Raw genomic sequence first — 26,571 nt, forward strand, 5'->3', positions numbered from 1 at the left:
TATATATATATATATATATATATATATATATATATATATATATATATATTATACAAATGGCAATTTAAAAACATGCATTCTCTTTTCTCTTAGTTGCTGAACCAGGCAGCAGAATGGAAACTTCAGGCCAAAGTGCTGAAGGAACAGGAGACAGTGCTGCAGGCTCAGGTGAAGGGAGAAGACCCACACATAGAGGGTTAGGGTAGCCCCCTTCCGGTACCAAGGTCTGGGACCCCAAATTCTCTGCACAAAGCTTAACAGGTGTTAGGGGATGGAGAATGAGAAGCGAACATCACGTTTGTTATATTTAAGAATGTAGAGTATTATGTCTATGCAAGAGAAATGCTGTGTAGCAACATTATGTAGCCAAGAGGTCTGCAGACAAATGATGCCATTAAAGTGGTCGGCCACAGCAAGCTGATTTCTGGCTTCCCGCTTCTCTATCATGTTTCTTCTGTGTCACCTGATCCATTGCCCAACTAAGGTGAGAAGGAATGTAAAACTGCTCAGAAACACCATGTATAACTGTCAATCCTAAACAGTCTTTACATTTTGATACTGTCTATAATATAAAGATAGTGAGGAAAAAAATGGAGACCAAAATATTGACCAAGAGTTACCTGGTCAATAATGAATGGCTAGGAGTGCTGGGAAAATCAGGAGTCTTTCTGATATGACTTCATGTGTCACTGGCATTTTTTGTTTTTTAAATCAGACTACTAGAGGTCCCACTTCAGGCTCAAAAACATAGCCTCCTGCCACAGCTGGCTTCTTGCAAAAGCCAGGCCTATCTATCTTCTCTATGGCTATTAGACTATGGTCTTCATGGGAAACATGCCTTGTCACAGGCCAGAGAGGAACTTTGGGCCTACTGTTGGGAGAAATGCCTAAACTCTAAAGGGATTATGAGTTCACAGAGGTGATTGATAGAAGGTGAGGACATCAGAAGCCTTCCACATGGGGCAGAATTAAGACTGGAAATGTTTATGTGCTGACTAAAAAAAAAAAAAATCTTATTTATTATTTTTAAAAGGTACATTCTTATTGTGTGAAAGAGCATTCCAATAAGTACTTTTTTCACTATAGAATTCATCAAGAATAAATTAAAATATCAATTACAGCAAACACACATACGGGTGACATTGTCACAGACAGCCTTCCTAAAGCATATTTATGCAATGTATACAAACAATGCAGTGGAAAATTGTTTTTCCCAGTATAATCGATTTGATAACATTCAAGAAAAGTTTTCAAATTAATTATATAGAGGTTTGAAACATAATGTCTCTAGATTTTCACAAAATCACAGGATTTGGAGCTACAAACTCAGGAGCACGCTTTGAGTCAGCTGTAGAACCTATTGTATTGTAGTATCAGAGGCAGCATGCGGTGGTGGGTCTCTAACCTGTGGACAGTGGGGAAGAGCCGTGACGTCACTGTCTAGGTTAGAGAAAGTCCCGGGAATCAAGCCAGAGCTCTGGTCCTTCTCTGTTCGCTAACAGCATAGAGCTTAAGAGAAAAAGGGGACACTGCTTGACCCTAGGCCTTGTTCTTGGTGTCTACTACAGGAAATGACTTAGCTAAAAGAGGGGAGTGACATTGAAAAGAATAGGTTAATATTAGATTCTAGCCTAGAGAAAGACTTAGTCAGCTTCCATCAGAATCCAGGGTGACTGTGTGGTATGTTCATGTCCACGTCTGTTTAAGTGTGTATAGTTGCTCATGTGCACGTGGAGGCCAAAAGTCAGCATGAAGTCAATTCCTCACTCCTTATCCACCTTTTTTTTTTTGAGACACATCTCCAAACAAGCCTGGAGATCAGCAATCTGGCCAGACTAGCTGGCCAGCAAGCCTCAATTATAATCCTCCTGTGTCCACTCCTTTAGTGCTTAGACCACAGAAGCACACGACTATGCCTGGCTCTGTTAATTTGAGTGCTGTGGATCTAAGTAAGATCCTCATGCTGGCATAGCAAGCATTTTACTGACTGAACCATCTCATGGAACCAAGATTCTAGGAGCTTTGTGGTATGGGAAATAGAAATATAAAGATGTGATCCAATTTCTCAGTTATACCCATTAAAACTGGAGAAGCATCTACCAGGTGGCCCTGATTCCCCACTCACCCACTCTTCTGGAATGAGTCCAGATATTAAGATCAGAGTACTGGCTCCTTACACAGAGGTGCTGCGTGACCCTGTCCAGTTTACAGAAACTTGAAAACTGAATTCTACTCAGAGAGTTCCCTTGTTTCTAAGTGTCCTTAAAGAAATAGGAACAGCAGGAAGTCAAGGACTTACTCAATGGTCATTTCTAAGATCTGAGCAAGAAAAATACCAAGGGCAGTTTGCATGCTTTCCTAGAGCAGTGGTTCTTAATCTTCCGAATACTGCAGCCCTTTATTAGTTTCTCACGCTGTGGACCTGTTAGCTATGGTTGGACCTCCCCATAAAATTATTTCACTACTGCTTCATAACTGTACTTTTGCTACTGTTGTGAATCACAATGTAAATATCTGAGATGCCACCCTCAAAAGTCACAACCGTAGGTTAAGAACCACTGTCCTAGACTGAAGTCAATTTCAGTCATAAGACAACACTGATGAGTTGGGAACGTGTTTCAGTTATCTAAACCAAGGCAATAGAACAGCTGTCATGGATGATCAGTGGGATTCAACTGTCATGACTAATGAAGTGCCATCAGATCAGTAAGAATGAAGACAGTAGCAAACGTGGAATGTCAGCAGAATCTGACAGCATAGACACAAAATACCACTTAAGGGGAAAGATCAGGGAGTAAATTGTTGAAAAAGGATAATCACAGTCTTTAGACTCAGATACCCTTTCCTTATCCATAGTCTAGGGGAGGGCCCTCTCCAGGGACTCTGGAAACAGGGCTTGCTTCCACATCAATTCACAGACCATATCTAGACACAGTTCCTTCCATTTCCTACTCTAATTAGGACTCTGTGTTCGGTTAAAGAAATACATGAGCACCGGCTTGATATGGCTTTATGAGTCCAGGCACTTGTTGCCAGGCCTAATGCCTCCCAGGTCCTGTATGGAAGGTAGAACTGACCAGCATCCTCTGGGAAGCTATGCTCTGTCCTCCACACATCCATCTGGCATGCATGTAACCCCAAACACAAATTATTAAATGTAAAGCTGAGAAAAGGGAGCCTTTAGGCCCACTTTAAGGGCATGTATTGTAGCAATTTTTATTACTTTTAACCATAGGATAGTTTGTTTCAATTTTTGTCTCTATGATTGACTTCTGGATGGCCTTTCCATGCTTCTCTGAAATCCCAAAGTGAAAGTGGAAACAGCTCCTGTCAAATCAAAATACTCATTATGTCAAAATGCCAACCAGAGGCCAATGCTGCAGCATAAATATCTACTAATAAGATAAGACTATAAAATTTTAGTTAGAATAAGATGATGTTGGTGCAACAGCGTGAGGGATAAGCCACTCAAATTGTACCACCTATGTCCAATAGGAAAAAAAGGAGAATACCAAAGCCTGAGCACTTGAAGGAGGGCCTGAGAGGTTGTTTTGCTGTCTGTGGGGTTGTTTTCTGTGTATGGTGTTTACATCTGACAACATGAAAATATTCTAGAGATTGGCTGTACAATACTCTGAGCACAACAGTACTGATCTGTATACTTCAAATGGTTAGGGGGCTTAGTTTTATGGGTATTTTAACACAATTTAATTTTGAACATAGCAAAGCAAAATGGTCAGTTGTAATAACCTAGTAAAAATAAGAGATGATGAAGCAATACCCAATTCTTGGCACACGTGGACAACCAGTTTGATCCATAACACTGTTCCACAAGGTGGCAGGAGAGAACCAGCTCCTGAGAGGGTTGTTGTTGCGCCCACCACATGTGCGCCATGGCACAAGCAGGCCATGGCACAAGCAGGCCATGGCACAAGCACATGCACTTCCATGGCTCTGACCCAAGAGTAATGCATGTGTGTTTGTACATGCTATGATAGCCATTTGTTGAAAACAGCAAATAGAGATCAAAACTAACCTTATAAACGAATATCTCCCATAAATGTTGAAAGGGACATTTGTATCTTGCTTGATAGTGTTTGTTTGTATGTCAGGGGTAAATTGGGGTCATCTGGAGACAGTGACTTGTAAGACTCTTCCCCATGTGATGCTTTCTGTGCTGTTCAATAAAGACAGAGAAAAGTCCTTCATTAGGGGCAGAAACAGACACAGGGATAGAGCCATAAGACAGTCTTCAGGCAGGCAACAGATTCAGGCTCATCAAACAGGCAAACCATGACAGAAGACACAGGGAAAGTGAAGCAGAGAATTAAAACCCGTGATCACTCTTGGTTAAACAATAGCAGAGGAAGTACTTTGATTTCTTTACTTCCTGGGACACTAGTGCAGCATTATTATTGACTCAGTTTATTAGTGATGTATTCAAACCAAAACACTTAGACACAATAGTAAAACAAATATTTTAAAATATAGTTAGTATGTGGTGATCAACAGAACTTGAGATTACAGCTATTAGCTTAGGTCGTAAAAGTCTGAGTACAGGGCAATGCCAAGGCAAACAGGGTGCTGACTTGTTCATTTGTGTTGGTCATCCCAGTCAGGTTGTCATTGCATCTGTCTTTCCATTAGGAGTGCAAGTCCCTCAAAATAGGACCCATGTGTTAAATAAATATATGTACATATTTGGTGCATGCATATGTTCAGAGACCAATAAACATTTGTAAAACTTATGACACAATAAAGCTGTAATATATTTTATCATTTTATTTTTCTTTAAAAAACATTTTAGGAAACACTAAGTGAACTCAATAGATTTTTGGTGCAGACATCCAATCTGCAGAGTGCACTACAGCCCAGAACTCCTGGACTCAAATGATCAGACTGTTTCAGCCTCCTTGTAGCTAGGACTATAGGTGTATGTCACCGTGCCTGGCACTCAATAGGTTTTTAAAAGATTATAGAGAACAAGAAGTTGAAAGAAAAAAGTTGTGGAGGGGGATAAGGGAGAAACTGGTGTGGAGGGAATGGCAGCAGATTTGATCAGAATACATTATATACGTGTATAAAATTCTCAAAGAAAAGGAAAGAAAGAAAGAAAAGAGACACATCAGGGCTGCAAAGATGCCATAAAAGTATAACGACCTGAGTTTGAATCCCTAGCATCCATTGTAAAAGACAAGTATGGTAATACGTGCCGGTAGCTACAGCACTAAGGGCTAGAAGGAGACAGGAAGATCCCTGGGCCTTACTTGCCAGCCAGTGCAGCTGAAATGTCAAGCTCTACATTCACTGAGGAGAGACCTTCTTTCGAATGGTAAGGTAGAGAGCTATAGAAGAAGAAGTCTAAAGACACACAGACGACAGACAGACAGACACAACTTGTAAATGAAGAATTTTAATCATGTTCACCAACCTAGGTTGACCTTGTAGTACATAAACTGACAAAACATGACTAACCCTGTACTCAAAATATCTTTAAATAATTTTTCTCCTCAAATAATGAACAATGACATGCTGGCTTTTTTTCTGGAAGCACTCTGAAAGCAGCCCTAAAATAGATGTACTTTTTCCTCTGTTTACAGCTCACTCTCTACTCAGGAAGGTTTGAGGAGTTCCAGAGTACACTGACAAAAAGCAATGAAGTGTTTGCCACTTTCAAGCAGGAAATGGATAAAGTGAGTATCACATACCCATGAATATTGACTTTTTTGTTTTGGTAAGTAGTTCTTTGAATTCATTTTTCTCTGGCTAAGAAACTTCAGTGTATTTAATGATGCAACGCAGTATTTTTTTTGTATTTTATTTTTTTCTTATCAGTTACATTTTATTAACTCTGTACCCCAGCCGTGTCCCGATCCCTCATTTTCTCCCAGTCCCTCCCTCCCTCCCTCTTCTCCACCGTGCCCCTTGCCAAGTCCACTGACAGGGGGGACCTCCTCCCCATTCATCTGATCCTGTTTTATCAGGTATCTTCAGAACTGACTGCAACGCTCTCCTCTGTGGCCTAACAGGACTGTTCCTCCCTTGGGGGGTGAGGAGGCCAAAGAGCCAGTCATTGAGTTCCTGTTAGAAATAGTCCTTGTTCCCCTCACTATGGGAAACCAATTGGTTACTGAGCTACTACAGGCTACATCTGAGCAGAGGTTCTAGGTTACATTCATACATGGTCCTTGGTTGCATGTCAGTCTCAGAAAAGACCCTGTGCCCAGATATCTTTGGTCCTTGTGGAGCTCCTATCCTTACCTCATCAGACTAACTCCCCTTCTTTCTTATGATTTCCTGTACTCTGCCAAAGGTTTGGTCATGAGTCTTTGCTTTGAAAACACTGCTAGTTAGAGTCTTTCCAATGCGCTCAGTAGACTCCTGTCATACGTTCAATGCACATCCCATCTGTCATTCTAAACGAGGATTGATCATCTTACCCCATGTCCACTCTCTTGATTATCTTTTTTAAGTGTACAGATTTCATTATGTTTATCACATCTTATAGGTCTATATAAGTGAGTATATACCGTGTTTGTCTTTCTCCTTCTGGGATATTTCACTCAGGATGATCTTTTCTAGATCCCACCATTTGCCTGCAAATTTCATGATTTCCTCCTTTTTGATTGCTGAGTAGTATTCCATTGTGTAAAAATACCACAATTTCTGTACCCATTCCTCCGTTGATGGACATCTGAGTTGTTTCCAGGTTCTGGCTATTACAAATAAAGCTGCTATAAACATGGTTGAGCAAATATCTCTTTTGTGTACTTGAGCAAAATTTGGGTATATACCTAGCAGTGGTATAGCTGGGTCTTGAGGAAGCACTATTCCTAATTGTCTTAGAAAGCGCCAGATAGATTTCCAGAGTGGTTGTACCAGTTTACATTCCCACCAGCAGTGGAGGAGGGTTCCCCTTTCTCCACATCCTCTCCAGCATGTGTTGTCCCTTGAGTTTTTCATTTTGGCCATTCTGATGGGTGTAAGATGATATCTCATGGTCGTTTTGATTTGCATTTCCCTGATGGCTAATGAGGATGAGCATTTCTTTAAGTGTTTCTCTGCCATTCGATATTCCTCTACAGAGAATTCTCTGTTTAGCTCTGTTCCCCATTTTTTAATTGGATTACTTGGTTTGCTGCTTTTCAGCTTCTTTAGTTCTTTGTATATACTCGATATTAGTCCTCTGTCAGATAAAGGGTTAGTGAAGATTCTTTCCCAATCTGTAGACAGGCGTTTTGTTTTGATGACAGTGTCCTTTGCTTTACAGAAGCTGTTCAGTTTCATGAGGTCCCATTTATTGATTGTTGCTCTTAGAGCCTGTGCTGTTGGTGTTCTGTTCAGGAAGTTGTCTCCTGTGCCAAGGAGTTCTAGGCTGTTCCCCACTTTTTCTTCTAACAGATTTAGAGTACCTGGTTTTATGTTGAGGTCTTTGATCCACTTGGACTTTAGTTTTGTGCAGGGTGATAAATATAGATCTATTTTCATTTTTCTGCATGTGGACATCCAGTTGGACCAACACAATTTGTTGAAGATGCTGTCTTTTTTCCATTGAATGGTTTTGGCTTCTTTGTCAAATATCGAGTATTCATAGGTGTGTGGGTTTATTTCTGGATCTTCTATGCGGTTCCATTGATCCTCCTTTCTGTTTTTATAAACAAACTGAAGGAGAAAAACCACATGATCATCTCCTTAGATGCCGAAAAAGCATTTGACAAAGTCCAACACCCATTCATGTTTAAAGTCTTGGAGAGATCAGGAATACAAGGCACATATCTAAACATAGTAAAAGCAATATACAGCAAGCCTATAGCCAACATCAAACTCAATGGAGAGAAACTTAAATCAATCCCACTGAAATCAGGGACAAGACAAGGCTGCCCAATCTCTCCCTACCTCTTCAACATAGTACTTGAAGTCCTAGCCAGAGCAATAAGACAACTAAAGGAAATCAAGGGGATACAAATCGGAAAGGAAGAGGTCAAAGTGTCACTTTTCGCAGATGATATGATAGTATATATGAGCGACCCCAAAAATTCAACCAGAGAACTCATCCAGTTGATAAACACCTTCAGCAAAGTGGCAGGATACAAAATCAACTCAAAAAAATCAGAAGCCCTCCTGTATACCAAAGACAAAAGGGCCGAGAAAGAAATTAGGGAAACAACACCCTTCACTATAGCCACTAACCACATAAAGTACCTTGGGGTGACACTAACCAAGCAAGTGAAAGACCTGTTTGAGAAAAACTTCAAGTCTCTGAAGAAAGAAATTGAAGAAGATCTCAGAAGATGGAAAGATCTCCCATGCTCATGGATTGGTAGGATTAACATTGTGAAAATGGCCATCCTGCCAAAAGCAATCTACAGATTCAATGCAATTCCCATCAAAATACCAACTCAATTCTTTACGGACCTTGAAAAAAAGATTCTCAGCTTCATATGGAGAAACAAAAAACCCAGAATATCCAAAACAATCCTGTACAACAACAGATCATCTGGAGGTATCTCCATCCCCGATCTCAAGTTGTACTACAAAGCAATAGTAATAAAATCTGCATGGTATTGGCATAAAAACAGAAAGGAGGATCAATGGAACCGCAACGCAATTTTTATAGGCAGGAATGAGACTTTCAGTAGGGTCTTTGTGTTTTTTAAAAAAATTAATAAATGAATCTGATCAATAGTCCTAAAATACTAGGATACATTTTCACTAGGACAAATGATATTTTCCTTCTTGGTAGCTACCTTTGAAAGAAGCTAGCAATAATTTTAAAACTCTGGCCTTCTAATGGTTAAAAAGTTTAAATACCTAAAAATACAACATTAAAGTTGATAGACTCCTTCTCATAATTGTAATATAATTGATGGAGCCCTGAATAAAAAGATGGAAGAGTAAGTTCAAATTCTCCATTTGCAACTAACCTCCAAGTACTGTTGGACCATTTATTTACCTCTCTTGAGTTTTTTAATCTATAAACTGATTTATTTGCATAACTTACAAAACTGTAAAGCTCAAATAAATTAATGCATTAAAGGTTTTGAGAAGCTTTTACAAATAAAAGGTAAAATATTACCAATGGACATAGCATTAATATTTTATCCAGTTCAGTATCTTCCTAATAGAAACTCAGTACCAACATTCTGTCTCTGTGGGTAGAGTGTGAACGCATTTGCCATGCAAGCCTGAGGACCCAAGTTTAGATCCCTGGAGCCATGTGAAAAGCTGGATGAGGTGGGGAACATATGAGATTTTAGTACTGTTCTGGCAACATGGAAAGCAGAGCCAGCACGATAGTCTGGAAGCTCATGGGCCAGCTGGCCCAGCACAGGAAGGACAGTGACAGGCCAAGAGAGATGCTGCCTCAAAACAAGATGGCTAAAGATAACTGATCCCTCAAGGTTGTCCTCTGACTTTCACGAGTACAGCATAGCATGGCGTGTTCACATGTACATTCACGCACACACACACACATGCACACACACACACAAATCATGTTTCTGAACAGGCACTGGTATTAGTTATAAGTGTAGGAAACATCTGTCAAAATATGTTTTGGTGAGATAATGTAACTTTTACACAGTATTTGTTAAGTTAGTTTTCTTGGTTCTGAAGAGGCATAAGTAAATAGCTATAGAGTTAAAAGATTTAAATTTTATTTCAAAATTGCATATTTTGAGACTGGGATATTAAATCAAGTGTTCTTAATGTGAAATTCATTTATGGATATTAGCTAACTCAAGAATTTCCTGACAATAAACAACAACAAAAACCTGGCATGCATGTTTCTATTAACTCTGAATATACCCAGAGTTAATGATTTGAATATATCAAGTCTTTAAAGTTAACCTCTTAAACTCTACAAATATCTAATTTGGCTAACATGCAATCCCGCCCAAAAACATCCACTCAAGGCCTATCTAGCTTCTTTCTGAGCAAGAGCTGATAGGCTGGGCTCAGTGGGTGCCACAGACAGCTCTGCTGGAGAAGAAAGCACATAGCCAAGCAGAAAAGTACATACCTTAAATCCCAGCACTCCGGAGGCCGAGGTAGGCAGGCCTCTGTGCGTTCCAAGCCAGGCTAAAACTCACATAGAAATTCTCTGAACTTACCTTCACCATATAAACATACATAAAAAGAAAGTAGCAAGTAGCTTTTGTATGTACAAAAATTATTATCTACAGTTTAATGCCTAAAAGCAATGCTAGATATCTCACCATGATAGCCTTCTACTCGATAAAGGAAATGATCTAAATTGCAAGCTTTTTTGTGGGTCTCAGTAAGAATTTTTTTTTTATTTTAAATAAAAGAAAAGTCAACAACAACACAATCCACTCCTAAGTAGTTTCCTTCCTCCTGAATTGGCTCTGATGCAAATAAGTTTGTTCATTACTGATCTACAGGACTCAGAAATAAATCATTCCTCTTCTGCAATCTTCACTGCTGACATTGAGCATTTGTTTGCTTCAACAGCTGGTAACAAAAGGATTGCCCTTGGTGTCACATATTGAACTAATTGCTTCTTTGATACATTAATGCTTCAGGATTAACACTAAAACATTCTAATTTCTGTAGACAACTAAGAAAATGAAGAAGCTGGAGAAGGATACAGCCACATGGAAAGCACGATTTGAGAATTGTAACAAAGCTCTCTTGGACATGATAGAAGAGGTGAGGAAGTTCTTTGTTTGGCTTTTATCTCCTTTTTCCCAATCTTGTCAAAATAATCAAATTTTATGTTTGAAATTAATCAATATGATTATGTTTGAAAACAGGCTGAATTTCAAGGGAGATGTGACATGTCAAAATCTAGTAAAAGTAATAAGATCAAAAGTCATATAAAAATCTAAGGAAAAGTCACAGATCTTTGTAAAGCTTAGTGATAGGATTATTGAGTAGAACACTGTCCCCAGAGTGGCACTATGCCCACTGTAAAGGTTTTGATAAAGGTCTCACTTGACCTGGAATTTCTACTGCTTAGCAACCAGCAAGTACAATTAATACATGGGTGTGACCGTGGTGACAGAAGACACCAGCCCCGGCAGCCCACATATAGACTATTTTCTAGACAGATATGAAGAAATCTTAAACGTTCCCAGTGGGTACTGGATTCCCAGTGGATTACAGGACTGCAAGTTTTGCAACTCTAAAGGCAGAGGCACATAAGCTCTGACTTGAGTGGCAGGTTATAGCCCTTCATGTTAACAAGTAAAAAGGATCTTATAGGTACGAAGTAGCTAGAGTAGGAGGAAGAAGTGAGACAATTAGGAGCAGGTCCGTACTCAGACTCGCACCACTATTACCAGAGAAAAGAAGAATTGAACAGTTTAAGTAGCCAGCTTCGTGAATTAGCATGTGGTGAGTTCTCTGGTTATAATTACCACTTTCATCCCAAGTTGCAACCAATTTCCAAGACGTGTTCAAAACTCATCAACACGAACCAAACGGCTGCTGAGCTTAGCATATAGCAGTTTTATCAAGAAGCTATATTCCCTAGAATACATAAAGGACTGCCGAGGGTGAAGTCTCTGTCCATCTTCACTGAAGCTCTTGTTTATCCTCTCCATTTCTTAGAAACAGAGGATTCATGTAGGTTAAGATTTGAGAGGCTCTTCACTGAAGTGGAAAGAAGGCTTATGGGGTTTCTTTCCCAAAGAACAGGCAATAATGATTAAAATTCTGTCAGCCTAACAATCAGCGCAAAAACAAAACAAAACAAAAATCAAAAAACCCAAAACAATGGAAAAAGTGATGTCCCCCAATGTTTGTTCAAACGTAGGGGACAAATTCTGGGATGAATGATTTTTTTTTCTCTGGACAGCATACTGGAAAAGTCACTGCTCATGTTGTTTGTGTGTGTGTTTATGTCACAGAAAGCCCTGAGAGCTAAGGAATACGAGTGTTTTGTGATGAAAATTCAAAGGCTGGAGAACCTGTGTCGTGCTTTACAAGAAGAGAGAAAGGAACTCTACAAAAAAATCAGAGAAGCAAAAATGTCCGAAAAGGAAGAGCAGGATCGGCACACCTCTGATGAAGAGCCAGAGTCAAATGTCTCTGAAGATAAAGAAATGGATACAGAGGAAGTTAATAGTGTTCAAAACGCTGTGGAAAATCTGGCCACAGCTTTTACCATTCGTCATCACCCAGAGTCCACCCCAGACCAATCAGAGGAAAGACTAAAGGCAGTGAATTGTCCTCAGAGCATAAGAGACATCACCGCCCAGCAGTCCGAACTAGCCCATGCGACCCATCTGAACCCTCCTACTGCTTCAGGGAGTCCTCAGCCTCCTCTGGGTTCTCAGGCTGGGGCCGAAGGGGTCTGTGAGGCCGCCGCTGCCCCCACAGGCAGCGGTACCCCTGCAGGGGCAGAGCTCCAGAGCCAGGGCCTCTCTGATGGGAACCCCCCTGACTTGAAGCCCCAGGAGCCAGAGTCAAAAGCTTCTGGTGTGGCTCCACTGTGCCCAGCCCGGGGCTCCCTAGCCATAGCGGAGGCAAAATATGCTCCTCCACCATCACCAGAGAGTGAGGGAAATCCCGCTGTGGTGCCTGGCTGTGAGCCTAGGGACCAGCCTGCACCAGCAGTCAAAGACATCCCCCTAAGTCCCACCGAGCTCCCCATAGATGCTGAAGCCTGTCTGCATGGAGTAGATTAAGCCTCATTGAGTCCTCTGGCTGTTCACCTGACTGTATCTTCCTCAGAGCTGAATGTCTGTGAAAGAAATTTCCAGGCCTAGGAAGAGAGTTTGGGTCAAGACATTTTTAACATTGTACAGAAAGAACACTGAGCCTTTGCTGATGTTCACAATTTCTAACTAATGTGGAAATTCTCTGTAGTTGCATACTTTTCCCATTGACAGCCCAACACATAAATAGCAAATAAACATTTCTTTTTCCATTAAGCTGGTACTTTACTCCAGTTTATTAGCAGTAAGATTTGGTATTTAAAGACTCCCACTACAACATAAATACACTGAGATGTTACATTTATTTCCACAAAAAATAAGATCTGTAATGGATATCCTGGTTCCATTTAAATAACATAATATACATTGTGCTTATGTGTGTATACACTACACATATGTGTGGACACGTGTGGATAAATACATTTATGCCTACATATACACATCTATTTTCATACATGTATGTAAAATCATCATACATTGAAAGTATATTTGATTCCTACAAATTTTTTCTATTGCAAGATATTTATATGCTAATCAAAAGTTCTCTCTTTCCCACACTCTGGACTACAGTAGACTAATGCTCTATGGATTGGAAATAGGTTCAGAACACAAATAAGTAGACCATCACTAGAGTGGCAATAAAAAAGAATCCCAAGCTGAGATAAATAAACTCAACCAACTGATCAAATGACAGAAACGGCAAGTGTGTTAAAAATCCCTGTGCAGATGCCAAGTACACAAAGAGAACCACAAAAGACCTCTGAGCAGCAAAAGAAATAATCACAAGGAGGTGGTTCTATTCTTTTAATGCTTCTCTTGATATTCTGAGCCAGCTTCCTCCCGACTTTCCAGCATCACTTCCCTGAGATGAAGCAACCTCTTCCTGGCTATCTGTGAGCAAATGATTGGAAATAGGGAAAGAATCTAGGATGTGAAAGGTTAGGGTCCTCAGCCTAGAGGAGGCTGGCCCTGGTACCTGCTTCTTTGGCTGCTGATATCTTAAGAAAATACTTCTTGCTGTCTCTAACCTTGTCTTTGTTTCAAAGCATCTGTTCCTTCCAAATTTTCTTCTCTGTATCAAGTAACTATGCCTGGACCACATCTCAATGTTAAGTACAATGTATTTTTCCAAAGCCGAAATCCACACAAGCTCTCAATAGGAGGGATAAGGCTTACAAAGCCAACACATTTTCTGCTCTAAGGATTTTTGTACAAGCAGAAGTACAAAATTTTAAAGGCGGGATCCCTACTCATATTTCAAAAATAACACATAAGGACTCCATAGATGTCAATGTTAGAAGCGCTTGGGATTGTTCACACAAGTTTTACACTCTCAATGTTGACAACAGCCTCTAATTACATTGACAACATAAATTGCTCTTCTTGGGTTAAAAAAAGACTATACTAACAAAGCAGGAAAAGGTGGGAAGGAGGGAGACAGAAGGGGCTACTAGAGAGGACTGTCTAATCTAACTCTATGTCAAGAAGTTGAACTCAGGTAGTAAAATGGATGCAGGAAGATTCTTGAAAACTCATCCAGGAAATCATTCTTCATTTGTGCATATGGCTGTTTGCCAAGGCACACAAGGAACTGATAGGCAGTAGCCATATGTTAAAAGAATTATGAAACTGTATAAAATTTGTTTGAAGTAGACAGTAAGGGAAAGAACAATAATACCATTTGAAAAAAGAATCAGGGGGAAAAGCATGCCATTGTTTGAGAGCCCATGTTTTTCAGAGGCTTTGCATATTATAACCACATGGGTATCCAGCCAAGTTCAGCGCTACTGGAAATTAGACATTCAATTAATTCAAAGCCAAATATCCTCTGTAATAATTTCTTCTTTCTGTTTACAGGAGTTGAGCTTCAAAGAATGGAATAGGATCATCATAGTTAGGTCTCAAACCAAAAGCTTAGGAAGACAAACAGGCAGAAGACACTGACACCCAATAGATTAAGTATTCTAACACCCAAAGTTTATTATTTTCATCTAAAAGTGTTTCACAGGAACACATCAGTCACAACTATGTGTGCCTCTGGCACAGTTTCAGAGGCTATAACCTCCCTGAAATCTGTAAAGCTTTAATGCAGGCTTTGGGAGAATTATTTTAATAGCCAAAGAACGTTTTATTATAGTTCTTTCTGTTCAAACTTGGCCTTACTAATCATAACAACTCATAAGATCTGAAAGGAGAAAATATGTATCTTCTTTATCAAGTTCATGTAACTATTTTTAGAGATGCCAAGTCCTTCTAGAAAAACTGGAATTATTGCTTTCCAAATGTAATAACATAATGTTTATACCAATTAAAAAGGCATTTCTTCCAAGTTCTCTAGTAGGTTTCTTTTAATTTTTAATTTTTTGTGTGTTTTATTCTTGCATAATTTAATAATACCTAGCTAAAATATGGCATTATTCTATTTTTAGTTGAGTTTGGGCCTTCTAAGTAAAATGCATATGTAGTAAATCTTTTGGGAACATAAAGGGGAGAGGAGCTAAGAAATAGAGGGAGAGGGAGAAATCACAGCAATAAATAAGGCTATAGTGAAAAACACTGAGATCTGTGAAAGAAGAGCTGCAAACAGGATGCCCACACTAATAGCTTGACCTCATTCCCTGCAAACACAAGGGCTAAAAGCTTAATCTCCAAACTCACATGGGTTTGGAGGTAAGACCTTTGGAAAACAATGAAGATTAGAAATCGTGACTAGGACATTAGTGGCTTCTGTAGGGAAAGAGAGACATGAGCTAGCCCTGCTTTCTCATCATTTGATACATGCTGTCATACCACAATGCAGCAAATAGGCCTCTTCATTGCTGAGCAGATATGGCACCCTGTTCTTCATTACATTGCATTTATTTATTTATGTTGGGGTCAGGTGCATGCCATAGAATGGCACAATCTTCTTTTTGTTTCTATTTTTTTTTTTAACTCTTGAAAAAAATCTATTGGAGATATTCTGAAATGTGTTTGAGTTAGGCTTTATTCCAGAAAGGAATTATTATTATTCCTTTTATTATTATTATTATTATTATTATTATTATTCCTCCCCCCTCTGCACGCATGCCCCTGCTCAAGTCCACTGATAGGGGAGGCCTTCTTTTCCTTCCTTCTGATCCTAGTCAATTAGGTCTCATCAGGAGTGGCTGTATTGTCTTCTTCTGTGCCCTGGTAAGGCTGCCCCCCCTCAGAGAGAGGTGATTAAAGAGCAGGCCAATCAGTTCATGTCAGAAACAGTCCCTGTTCCTATTACTATGAAACCCACTTGGACACTGAACTGCCATGGGCTACATCTGTGTAGGGGTCCTAGGTTATCTCCATGCATGGTCCTTGGTTAGAGTATCAGTCTCAGCAAAGACCCCTGTGCTCAGATATTTTGGTTCTGTTGCTCTCTTATGGAGCTCCTGTCTTCTCCAGATCTTACTGTTTCCCACTTCTTTCATAAGATTCCCTGCACTCTGCCCAAAGGTTGGCCATAAGTCTCAGGATCTGCTTTGATAGTCTGCAGGGCAGAGCCTTTCAGAGGTCCTCTGTGTCAGGCTCCTGACTTGTTTCCTGTTTTCTTCTTCTTCTGATGTCCATTCTCTTTGCCTTTCTGGATAGGGATTAAGCATTTTAGCCAGAGTCCTCCCTCCTGATTAGTTTCTTTAGGTGTAAGATTTTAGTAGGGGCACCATCTTCTTAAGCCTTAAGAACTGTAAATTGAATAAACCTATACTCCATAAATTACTTCATCTCAGATATTTTGTTACAGGCTTAAAATGACTTATTTAATGAAAAACAAAACCAAACAAACAAAGAAACAATAACAACAAAACCCCAACAGACTCCTCTGCCTGGCCATGCAGCTGCTGATGGACAGTTTTCACGAGGCTAGCATGATTTTCTTCAGTACCTATCTCCCAGGAGACCATGTTTCCACTTTCTTTGGCAAATGTTCTCTGGGCAAATAAAGAATATCTAACTTCTTCTATGTTTAGTCCTTGTGACTGCTCCAAGAATTTTCTCTAACAAGACTTGAAAAGGTTGAGTTATTCTGCCTCTTGATTATTTTTTACTCAGTTCACAATGATCTGAAAGGGACTTTTTGAGACCAGAATTCCCTGGTATGGTTTGTAAAAATTAACAAGGGTTAGACTCACCCTTTCTCTGTCTGTATATCTATCTGTTTTGCTAGACACATGATAGTCAAATACTCTATCATTGAGTTACATCCAGAGCCCCTGGCCTTTTTCTTTTTTTTAAGATACATTCTCACTATATAAACATGTCTGACTTGGAACTCACAGAGATCCACATACCTAGGCTTCCTGAGCACTGAACTAAAAGCACTCACCACCACCAGCTGACATTTTAAAAACAGGTATCTCTGAGTCTCTGTCTCTCCTCTCTTTTTCTCTCGCCCTCTCTCTCTCTCTCTCTCTCTCTCTCTCTCTCTCTCAGATTACAGAAGTAGCTTATGCTAATTTCAAAAACTGAGGCTGCTCTCAACAAGACTAAGAAGAACCAGGATAGTCCTTGTGAAAGCTCCTCAGTCCACTCTTTTGTAATCAGTAGTTTTATCTAATATTTAATAAATACAAAATAACTTAAAATATAAATAATTCACTAAAAATCATGTCTCTAGCTTCTAAAATTTGTTCCCATCATAAAATGAGAAGTATGGTTTATGAGACAAATAGTGAGTTCAAATTAGTTTTTCACAAGGCCTCAATGATTTCCATTTCTGTATATTAGTACCCAAAAATAAGTAATCAACAACAAGGATACTCCATTACAATAAAAAAACAGGTTTTTTGAGACAGGGTTTTAGGCTGGCCTTGAGGCCCTCCTCCCTTTGCCTCCCAAGTGCTGGGATTCAAGGTGTGCACCGCCACACGGAAATAGTCATCTTATTTGTGTTGTGGTTGTTAATTTTATTTTTTCGTTTGTTATTGTTATGCTTGTCTGTGCCATTGGTGGGGATGTGCAGCCACCGTATGCATGCAGATCTCAAAGGACAATATTATAAAGTTATTTTCCACCTTTACATAGGCTCTGAGATCAGACTCAGTCGTAAGGCTTGCAGAGCAAGTGTTTTTACCCACTGAGCCATCTCACCAGCCCTTCACCTTATTTTCTAAACTCGCGTCTCTCACCCTATATCGAGTTTGTCATAGCAAGCCTGTAGAGCCTCTTGTGTCTGCTCCCCAGCACTAGGGATGGATGCATACTCCACTGTGCCCAGCTTTTATACAAGTGCTGGGGACCTAAACTCAGACCCTCGACACAAACTATAGTCTTCTGAGAGGAGGAGACATCTGCTGAGAAAATGCTCGTAAGACTGGGTTGTAAGCCAGCCTGTGGAGCATTTTCTTAATTGGTGATGCTAGAGGAGGGCCCAGCTCACTCTTGGTGGTGCTACCCCCGGCCTGGTAGTCCTGGGTTCTTTAAGAAAGAAGGCGAAGCAAGCCATATGGAGCCAGGCCTTAAGCAGCATCCTTCCTATGGCTTCTGCATCAGCTCCTGCCTCCAGGTTTCTGCCCTGATGGAGTTCCTGCCCTCATTGTTTTTGATGATAAACTGGGATATGGAATTGTGAGTGAAATAAACTCTTTCCTCCCAAGCTGCTTTGGTCATGGTGTTTTACCACAGCAATAGCAACCCTAACTAAGACACGCAGCAAGCACTCCCCACTGAGGCACCTACCCAGCCCAGAGCGGGAGATTTTATGTGATGACGATGATTTCTGTCAGCTCTGCCGTTCCATGCTTCATATCTGCAGCTGTCTCCTTGGTGGGCTCCTCTGATAGGCTTTCTACAAGTGCTAGGTGCTGTCATTATCCAAACACACACACACACACACACACACACACACACACACACAAATACGTAAAAAAATCTGAATGAAGTTTACTTATTTCCAGCGTGTAAGTAAGAATTTCCAGTGCGTAAGTAAGAGTTTATACCTGGTCAGTTTTGCCTCCCGTGTACTAGGCACATACTCTACTGTTGAGCTACGTCACCAGTTCTACACTGCTTTTCTCAAACAGCTTTTGGTATTACCTTTCTTATCAAAGACAAACTCTAAAACATGATTACTTCCTATGTGAAGAAAGACATTTGAAAGGTCCTGATGGCACAGAAATTACCCACAGAAGTTATTTCACTCTATCAAGGATAAGACAAATAAATCATTTCAGTAGCACTGGAGGAGACGAAGGAGGGGGCTGCAGCGGGGATACAAAGTGAATAAATTGTAATAAATAAATATATAAATAAAATAAAATTTTAAAAAAGTTAGGCTCTGCTAAATCCAAAATCACATCCTGCTTCATGCTGAATTTTATACTGAGATTTCAGTGGACATCAGTGAGTCTCCCACTTTAACTTTAATTTATTTAAATGTTTTTTGTGGAGTTTAATTTCTTCGTGTCACAACTAAAATATAACTACATATAAATTAATTTTTTCAGAATAGTTATGTGATAATATACTATGAAAACACACCTCCCCACCATCACCACCATAGAAGTCAAAGGAAGTTATATTAAAAGGAAAGAAAAAGAATGATTGATAATTATCATATTAAGTATATCAACCTAATAATTATTATATACAAAGATAAAGATAAAACTTAGAAAATGCTAAAAGAAAAATACACATACACTGGTGGAGCCATTTATGAAAGCCAGCTGACTAACCAGGGTAAAGCAATAATGGTAATAATACCCTCGACACTGTCTCCCAGGCTGGGGAGTCCCACGAATGTGTTTTACTGTCACTGCCTTGTTATCCTTATTCTTGCTTTCCATCCCTTTAAAATAACAACTGCATTCTTTTCTAGTAAAAATGAAAGTACATTGTAAAGCATTTAAAAGATGGAAAAATTACCCACAGTTCCATCATTCTAACTTAACCCCCAGATCTGAGTGCTTTCATTGTGTATTCAAATGTCATACCCTCTGCCATATATGCCTGTTACATTATTTATAGGATACAATGACTATGTGAAGACAAATATGAAGCATACATACACATCATTTGACAAAGGAGCATCATACATTGCAGGTAAACATTGCAGTATGCACACAGGCTCCCATTCCACACACTTCAGATTTACTTACTGGACACTGGGTAGCTGATTTGTTTACACTTGACACAGCTGAACTGGGCGTGGTGCATATGCCTTTAATCCAAGCACTTGGGAGGCAGAGACAGAAGGATCTCCATGAAGTCAAGGCCAGCCTGATCTACATAGTGAGTTCCAGGACAACCTTACTACATAGAGAAACCTTGTCTCAAAACAAAACAAACAACACACACAAATACTTGCAATGGCTCAAAAAAAATCAATTCTAGAAACATACAATATAACAAAAGAAGAAGTCAAACTCCTCTTTATGAGATAATTCCAAAAATTATAGCATTGGCTAAGTAGAGACACAATTCTGAGAGAGAGAGAGAGAGAGAGAGAGAGAGAGAGAGAGAATGCAAGTATGTTAGTTCACTTAGCATTTTAACCATGGAGTTACCATAGCATAGCATTGCCAGAGTTTAATAGAGGACACTACTCCAAGAATCACTATTGAATGCCTTCCTAGTTCTTGGTCTGCTGCCAGGTAGCTGGATTGCTTTGTAGAAATGTCTAATATTTCTGGGCATCAGTTCATTTATCCATAAAATGAGAACCTTGGTGTTATGGTTTAAAGAATACCTTTGTATGAAGCTTACTTACAGAGAGAAGAATTAGTGATGGCTGACCTTGACTGTCATCTTGACTGGATGGAAGAAGCATCAATCAAATTGGTTAGTGAAGCATGTCATGGGCTGAGGCTGAGAGAGCCCTTTTAGGGAGGATTAAGTAAAGCAGGAAGACTGACCAGCCCTAAACATTTACATCACCATCTCATGGGCTAGAGGTCTGGATGGAATAAAACGAGAAAAGAGAGAAAATGAGGCACTGAAGGCATTCTCTCTGTGTCTGCTTCCTGGCCACCGTGATGTGAAGATTTTCATTATCCCAGCCCTGCTGTGGTGGACTGACACCTCTAAAACCACAGCAAAATAAGCTCCTCCTTCCCTTCAGTTCACACCTTAGGTACCTGTACAAAGCAGCAGTTGACTTTGCCATCTCTTGTACTGGAGATCTTTGAGGATTTGGGTATTTCTGATTAAATCTTCAAAAACATAAAAGTAGGTCAAGTTTCCTAGTCTCTGAGGTGTGTTTCCCACTAAGGGATGGATGTATGGCCTTGACATTTCTATCATAGGCCAGGCAAGGAAAAGGAGACAAGAAATCACCAACTTTTTAATTTTAAAACTCAGACAACAGAAAGATTAAGGATTTTCCAACATATATCAAGGTCCTCCTACATTTAAGTCTCTGTGCCATCTCATGATGATAGTAGAAACAAGGCTAAAGGAAATATTTCAGGCCTGAGGACTCCCACCACCTGCCTTTTGAGCTCAAAAACAAAGGGAAAGTCTTGGAAATATGAGCCTTCCTAGACCTATAGTGTTCAGAAATGGAAAAAAAATGCAAAGATGAATTTTTAAACACTTTTATTACAGATGGGTACTCAAATCTCCAAGTGAAGAACACTCTCCTGAGAATGAATGCTTTCTAACGGTACATCACCATTTGTGTGTGTGCATAAGGATATGTATGAGTGTGTAGTGTGTGTATGTAGTTTTGTGGCAGGATGGTGTATGTATATTGTTATTCATGTATGTTTATTGCCCTGATATGGCCTTATGTATGCATAATAAATTAACATGAGCTTATGAAAGTATGTGTAGTTATATTTTTGCATACAATGTGTACGAGTGTATGTGTGTGTGTGTGTGTGTTGGGAAACACAACTCTGAAGATGTGATTTTGATCATGTGGTTAACAGGTTTTTCAAAGGATCACATCTTGCTACACTTCGGTTTGCTCAATAAATCCTCCTTGGCTTACAGTTTCCCAAAGCTTACTGGTTTGGTTTGGTTTGGTTGCTTTGTTGTTTTGCTGGCTATCTGCCTTGTCAGCAAACAAGAAGGGGTGAGGCTGCAAGTGCAGTGCCAGCTGGCCGTTAAATCATCGCACAGCCTCCAGTCCCAGGCGACAGCCACCCCTGACTCACAGCTCTCATGCCCAGGCAGGCAAAGAGCATGTCTGGAGAAATTCTTTATGCCATTCCTCACGGAGACATACAGCTGGAGCAAGAAGCAGGGGCTGCTGGCGAACAAGCTGTCTTCATTCCTGTCTTCCTAGGGGAGAGAGGAACATCACCTCCATTACAGTCTTTCATCGTAGGGACACTGTGAAAGGCAGAATTCGAGTCTCCTCACTCTCAGTCTCACCACCCTGCAGTGATAACCGACCCCTAAATATTAAGAATGTTTTCCTAAACTAAAATCCAAGAAGAAATGGCTTATAATCCATTTATGCTTTAATCAGTGAGTCAGAAGGTGGCAAGGCAGAGTTTATTGCAAATAGTACCAGCCAGTCTGTCATGTCCATGACTCATTCTTTCTGTGGGGAACTTTTTTTCCCTGTGATACAATTCATCTTCTAAAAATATCCAGTATTGACTGTCTGTGCTGTCACAGCTGGGTCATCGGGCTCCTCTGACATTATTAGGAGACTGATACAAGAATCCTAAAACTTAGTCGGGCAGTAATTTAAAGCAATGTCTATTGCCTGCCATTCAAAAGTTATAAGGAAGGATCTAAATAAACAATAAACAAAATTAAAAGACAATAACAAAGGCAGTCACCAAAAAAAGACGTGAGAAGACTTTGATGTCCAGAATACATATTAAAAAAACCTACAGAGCACTAAGCAAAGCAAACGACTCAGAAAGGAATGCAGAAGACCGGCCCACACGCAGGTGATGCATTGTCTGCAGACAATTAAAACAGTAATAAGCCAGGGTAGCAGCCTGCCTGCTGGGATTGTTCCTCTTTACCTCAATCCTAAATAATGCCAGTGGCGAAGCTGCCCGTCCTTACCAGAGAGCATCATGTTTGCTGGTGCCCCCAGCACCATTTGTAAGCTTCCTGCTACATTGGACAAGGTGGAGAAGAAATATAAATGAGTAAAATACGCCAGATACTATCATCTCACTTTTATTCACTAAACTAACCAACGTTTAAATGTTGATAACACCTAATATGAGCAAGGATGATGGCAAATGGCTGCACTCATTAATCATTAGGGGTTGGCTCTTCTCTCAATTGCTTGTGCAAAACTGAAAATTACTTAGCACACCCTACACATACGGTGGTTGCATCCCATCCTCAAGGAGAGTTTTTGCCCAAGTTATCTTCAGGGTGAATGGGGCTGTGAATCCCAGAGCCCCTGCTCTCAGCCGTTCCACGGAGCTATAAATGACAGGGACTACTCCTCTAAATCCTGCCTCGGGGCTGTGGTTGCTACAGCAGAGCACCTGATGTGGTATTTCACTCAGAGACAGTGGCAGCTACAGAATTCTCACAGAAAAGGTTCTTAGGAGCTCAACTCAGGAACTGGAGGGGTGGCTCAGTGGTTAAGAGCACTTACTGATCTGGCAGAGGGCCAGCATTTGGTGACTTAAAACAGGACGTAAGTCCAGTTACAAGAAATGTGGTACCACCTATGCCTCCTTCCCTGGGCACCAGGCACACACACAAAAGTAGGCTTACATATATGTAGGCAAAACACTCAGAACCACAAAATAAAAATAAATAAATCTTTTTTTTAAAGCTCAACCTATTTGAAAAAGAGGCAGAAGGCTCTTTGGCCTTTCATGAAGTTGCATTTGCTTCAAGATAACACATTGTTTTCATACATTCATATGTTATTTATGGGAGTTGCAGGCCCTCAAGGTCCTCTAACCCAGTGTACCCAAATAGACCAAGCAACTTCCAGACTTTGCTAACTGCTGTTTCTCTCTGCAGGAAGTCTATCTGCCAAAAGGAAATGCTAGCCTGCATGCAACATAGAATTGAAGAGAGGGATGAGTGGAGCTGAGAGGGGTGAGTAGAGCTGTGAGACCGGAGGAAGAGAAACACAGCCTTGATGATCATATTGAGAAACCAGGTCCAGTTGGAGCTTTCAGACAAAAACCTTTGTCTTTTGAAGAGCTTGTGAGGTGGGCTGCCATCATGTGGAACTGGCAGTTTCTGGGAAACGGAAACAAGAACTACCAACAGCCAGTGTTTAGTGTGGTATCTTACCTTCCTGGCTGCTTTCTTTGCCTCTATATGCACGCATGTGGAGATGTGTTTGGTATTTTGTGCCTTGCTAACAACTATATATATATAATATTAACCTATATTTTTTCTTATAGAAGTAGTTTATTCATTGTCAGATAGTAATCTATACCACAATTTATCCATTCAAATATTGGTGTTTAAATACATTCAACAACTGTCTATTTAAGATGTTTCCAAAGAAAGGGAAGTAATGGTCTATAGAAGGTCTCTATTCAACTACAATAGATAGAAGCAAGGAAACTGTATCGATCGGTTCAGCTACTAGTGTGTGTGAGAGCTCCCATTGCTTCCTGTCTTCCCCAACATAAAATGCCATCCATTGCATTCATTTGAATCTTTACACATGTGTAGTAATGCTCACTGTGGTCCTGATTAGCCTTTCTCTCATGACCAGTGAGGTTCAGTGCCACTTTGGGCCTGTCTGGCCACACAGAGGTCCTGTCCACGGCATTCAAGACCTGTCCTTTCTTCACCTGCAGGACAGTCCTTTTCTTTTCAACTTGAGGAAACACTACTTCTGGAAAGCATACTTAATTGATTGATATTGTTGTCAGTGAATTCTCTGGTTTCCCTCAATGAAAATTTGATAAGCAAACTTTTCAGTTTTAATGTTATCGAGTCTTTTGTGTATCATTTAAGAGGTCTTTTCCCCTTCATAATTGTGACGATGTCTTTTGTTATTTTCTGGAAGCTCTATGATTTTATCTCTTACATTTAGATTTATGATCTCCCCGACATTGATTTGGGGGTTAATGTGACACAGGATGTTATCAAATTTAATTTCTTATATGATGAAGCAACTGATCAAGCACCATCTATGTAAAACATTTTCCTCTGCTACTTTTTAGTGGAATTGTTCTCATAAATTGAATGTCATACATAAGCAGGTCTTTTTCTAGACTCTACTCTGTTTGACTGGTCTGTTTGTTCTTATACCACATTAGTTTAGTTATTGCTACTTTACAATCTTTATAGCTGATATTGTTTGTCTTCCTACTGTAACATGGTATGCCATTTTAAATACAGTAGTCCTCAATATAGTACTGGTTATCTATAAAATATTTAAGGTAGTATTATATGCTTAATTTCTTTATTTCTAAATGTTATTTAGAATCAACTGCCAGTTTATATATCATGCAGTGGGGCTTTCATGAAGAATGAATTTAACCTATAAACAAATTTGAGGAGAATTTATATTTTACAATACTGAGTTTTTCAATCATGAATATAATATGTCCATTTCAGCTTTTTATATTTTTCAATAACATTTTACAACTTTAGAGGAATCTGTTCAGTTTTGGTTAGTTTTAATTCTAATTGTTTGCTATTCTGTGATGTTATTAAAATGATGTAATTATTTAAGTTTCACTTTCAATTTGTTGCTAAAATATAGGCCCAGAGTTGAATATTTTATAGGTTAATTTTATTGCTAGCAATATTATCAAATTTGCTATAGAATTCTAATGTCTACCCATAGATACTTTGGGACTTACTAGGCAGACAACCATGTTATCTACAGACAATAACTTAATTTCTCATTTTTAAAAAAATTCTTCTCTAATATAATGCATCCCAGATGCAGTTCCCCATGCCTTCATTCCTCCCAGCACTGACCTCCCACCTCCCTCAGACCCGCTTCTCCTCTGTTTCCCTTCAGAATAGAGACAGCCTTCCAGGAATATCAATGGAACATAGCATAACAAGATACAATATGACTAGACACAAATCCTCATATCAAGGCTGGAAGAGGCAACCCGGTAGGAGGAAAAGGGTCCCAAGAACAGACAAAAGAGTCAGAGACACTCCTACTCCCACTATCAGGAGTCTCACAGGAGTACCCAGCTATGCAATCATAACATGTATGTAAAGGACTTAGGCCAGACCCATGCAGGGATTGCCGCTTCGGTCTCCGTAAGGCCCTATAAGCCCTGCCTAACTGATCCTAAGTCATGTTCTCTTGGTGTCCTCAACTCCTAGAATCCTTTCACCCACTCTTTCTTGGTGTTCTCCAAACTCTACCTCCCCTTATCTTTTAAAACTTGCCTTGCATAAGATAAGGGTCTTTGATGAGAGTGTGATAACATAGGCGATGGCAAGTCTCTGTTTATTCCTAATTCCAAGCAAAACTTTATATTTTACTATTAGATGTAATGTTGAAATGTTTGTTGAACAAGTTCTATAAATATATTCTATCAAATTAAGGATATAACTTTCTGTTCTTAGTATTTTTCATGAACAGACATGATTTTTTAAAGAAAATTCTTTTTGTTTCCTCTTTGATTATATTTTTTCTGTGATATATTTTAGTGATTGATTTTCAATTATTCATCTAATTTTACATCTTTGGAATGCAGTCAACTTGGTCATGAAGTAATATCCTTTTTATGCAACTAGCTTGCTAATATTTTGCTTAGTAACCTTGTATCTTTTTCAAATAACCTATAATTTTCTTTTTTTAGAATGCCTTTGTTATTAAAAGTTAGAAAGCATGTCTTGTTTTGTATTTTAGAGAAAAGGTTTGTTTATATAAGTATTCCTTTTTTTTTTCCCAAAATATTTAGAAGAATTCTTTAGTTAAGCTATTTGGGCCTGGAGTAGTATAGAAAGGATTTACATTAGGAATTTAGATTTCTAAAATAGTTTTCGTTCCTTTTCTTTCTTT

General features: G+C 39.5%; 1 protein-coding gene across 1 annotated transcript in view; it reads left to right on the forward strand.

Annotated features, from left to right (window-relative positions):
* The window catches only part of Txlnb (taxilin beta), a 39,027-nt gene extending 26,374 nt beyond the window's left edge, over positions 1-12,653 (forward strand). The window contains exons 7-10 of the mRNA XM_055602131.1: positions 94-168; positions 5,601-5,693; positions 10,576-10,671; positions 11,874-12,653. Of these exons, the coding sequence (XP_055458106.1) occupies positions 94-168; positions 5,601-5,693; positions 10,576-10,671; positions 11,874-12,653 (1,044 nt within the window). The remainder of the gene's footprint in view (positions 1-93; positions 169-5,600; positions 5,694-10,575; positions 10,672-11,873) is intronic.
* Positions 12,654-26,571: the final 13,918 nt, after the last annotated feature.

The sequence above is a fragment of the Psammomys obesus genome, unplaced genomic scaffold (genome assembly GCF_907164565.1).
Source record: "Psammomys obesus unplaced genomic scaffold, mPsaObe1.curated_primary_1811, whole genome shotgun sequence".
NCBI lineage: Eukaryota > Metazoa > Chordata > Mammalia > Rodentia > Muridae > Psammomys > Psammomys obesus.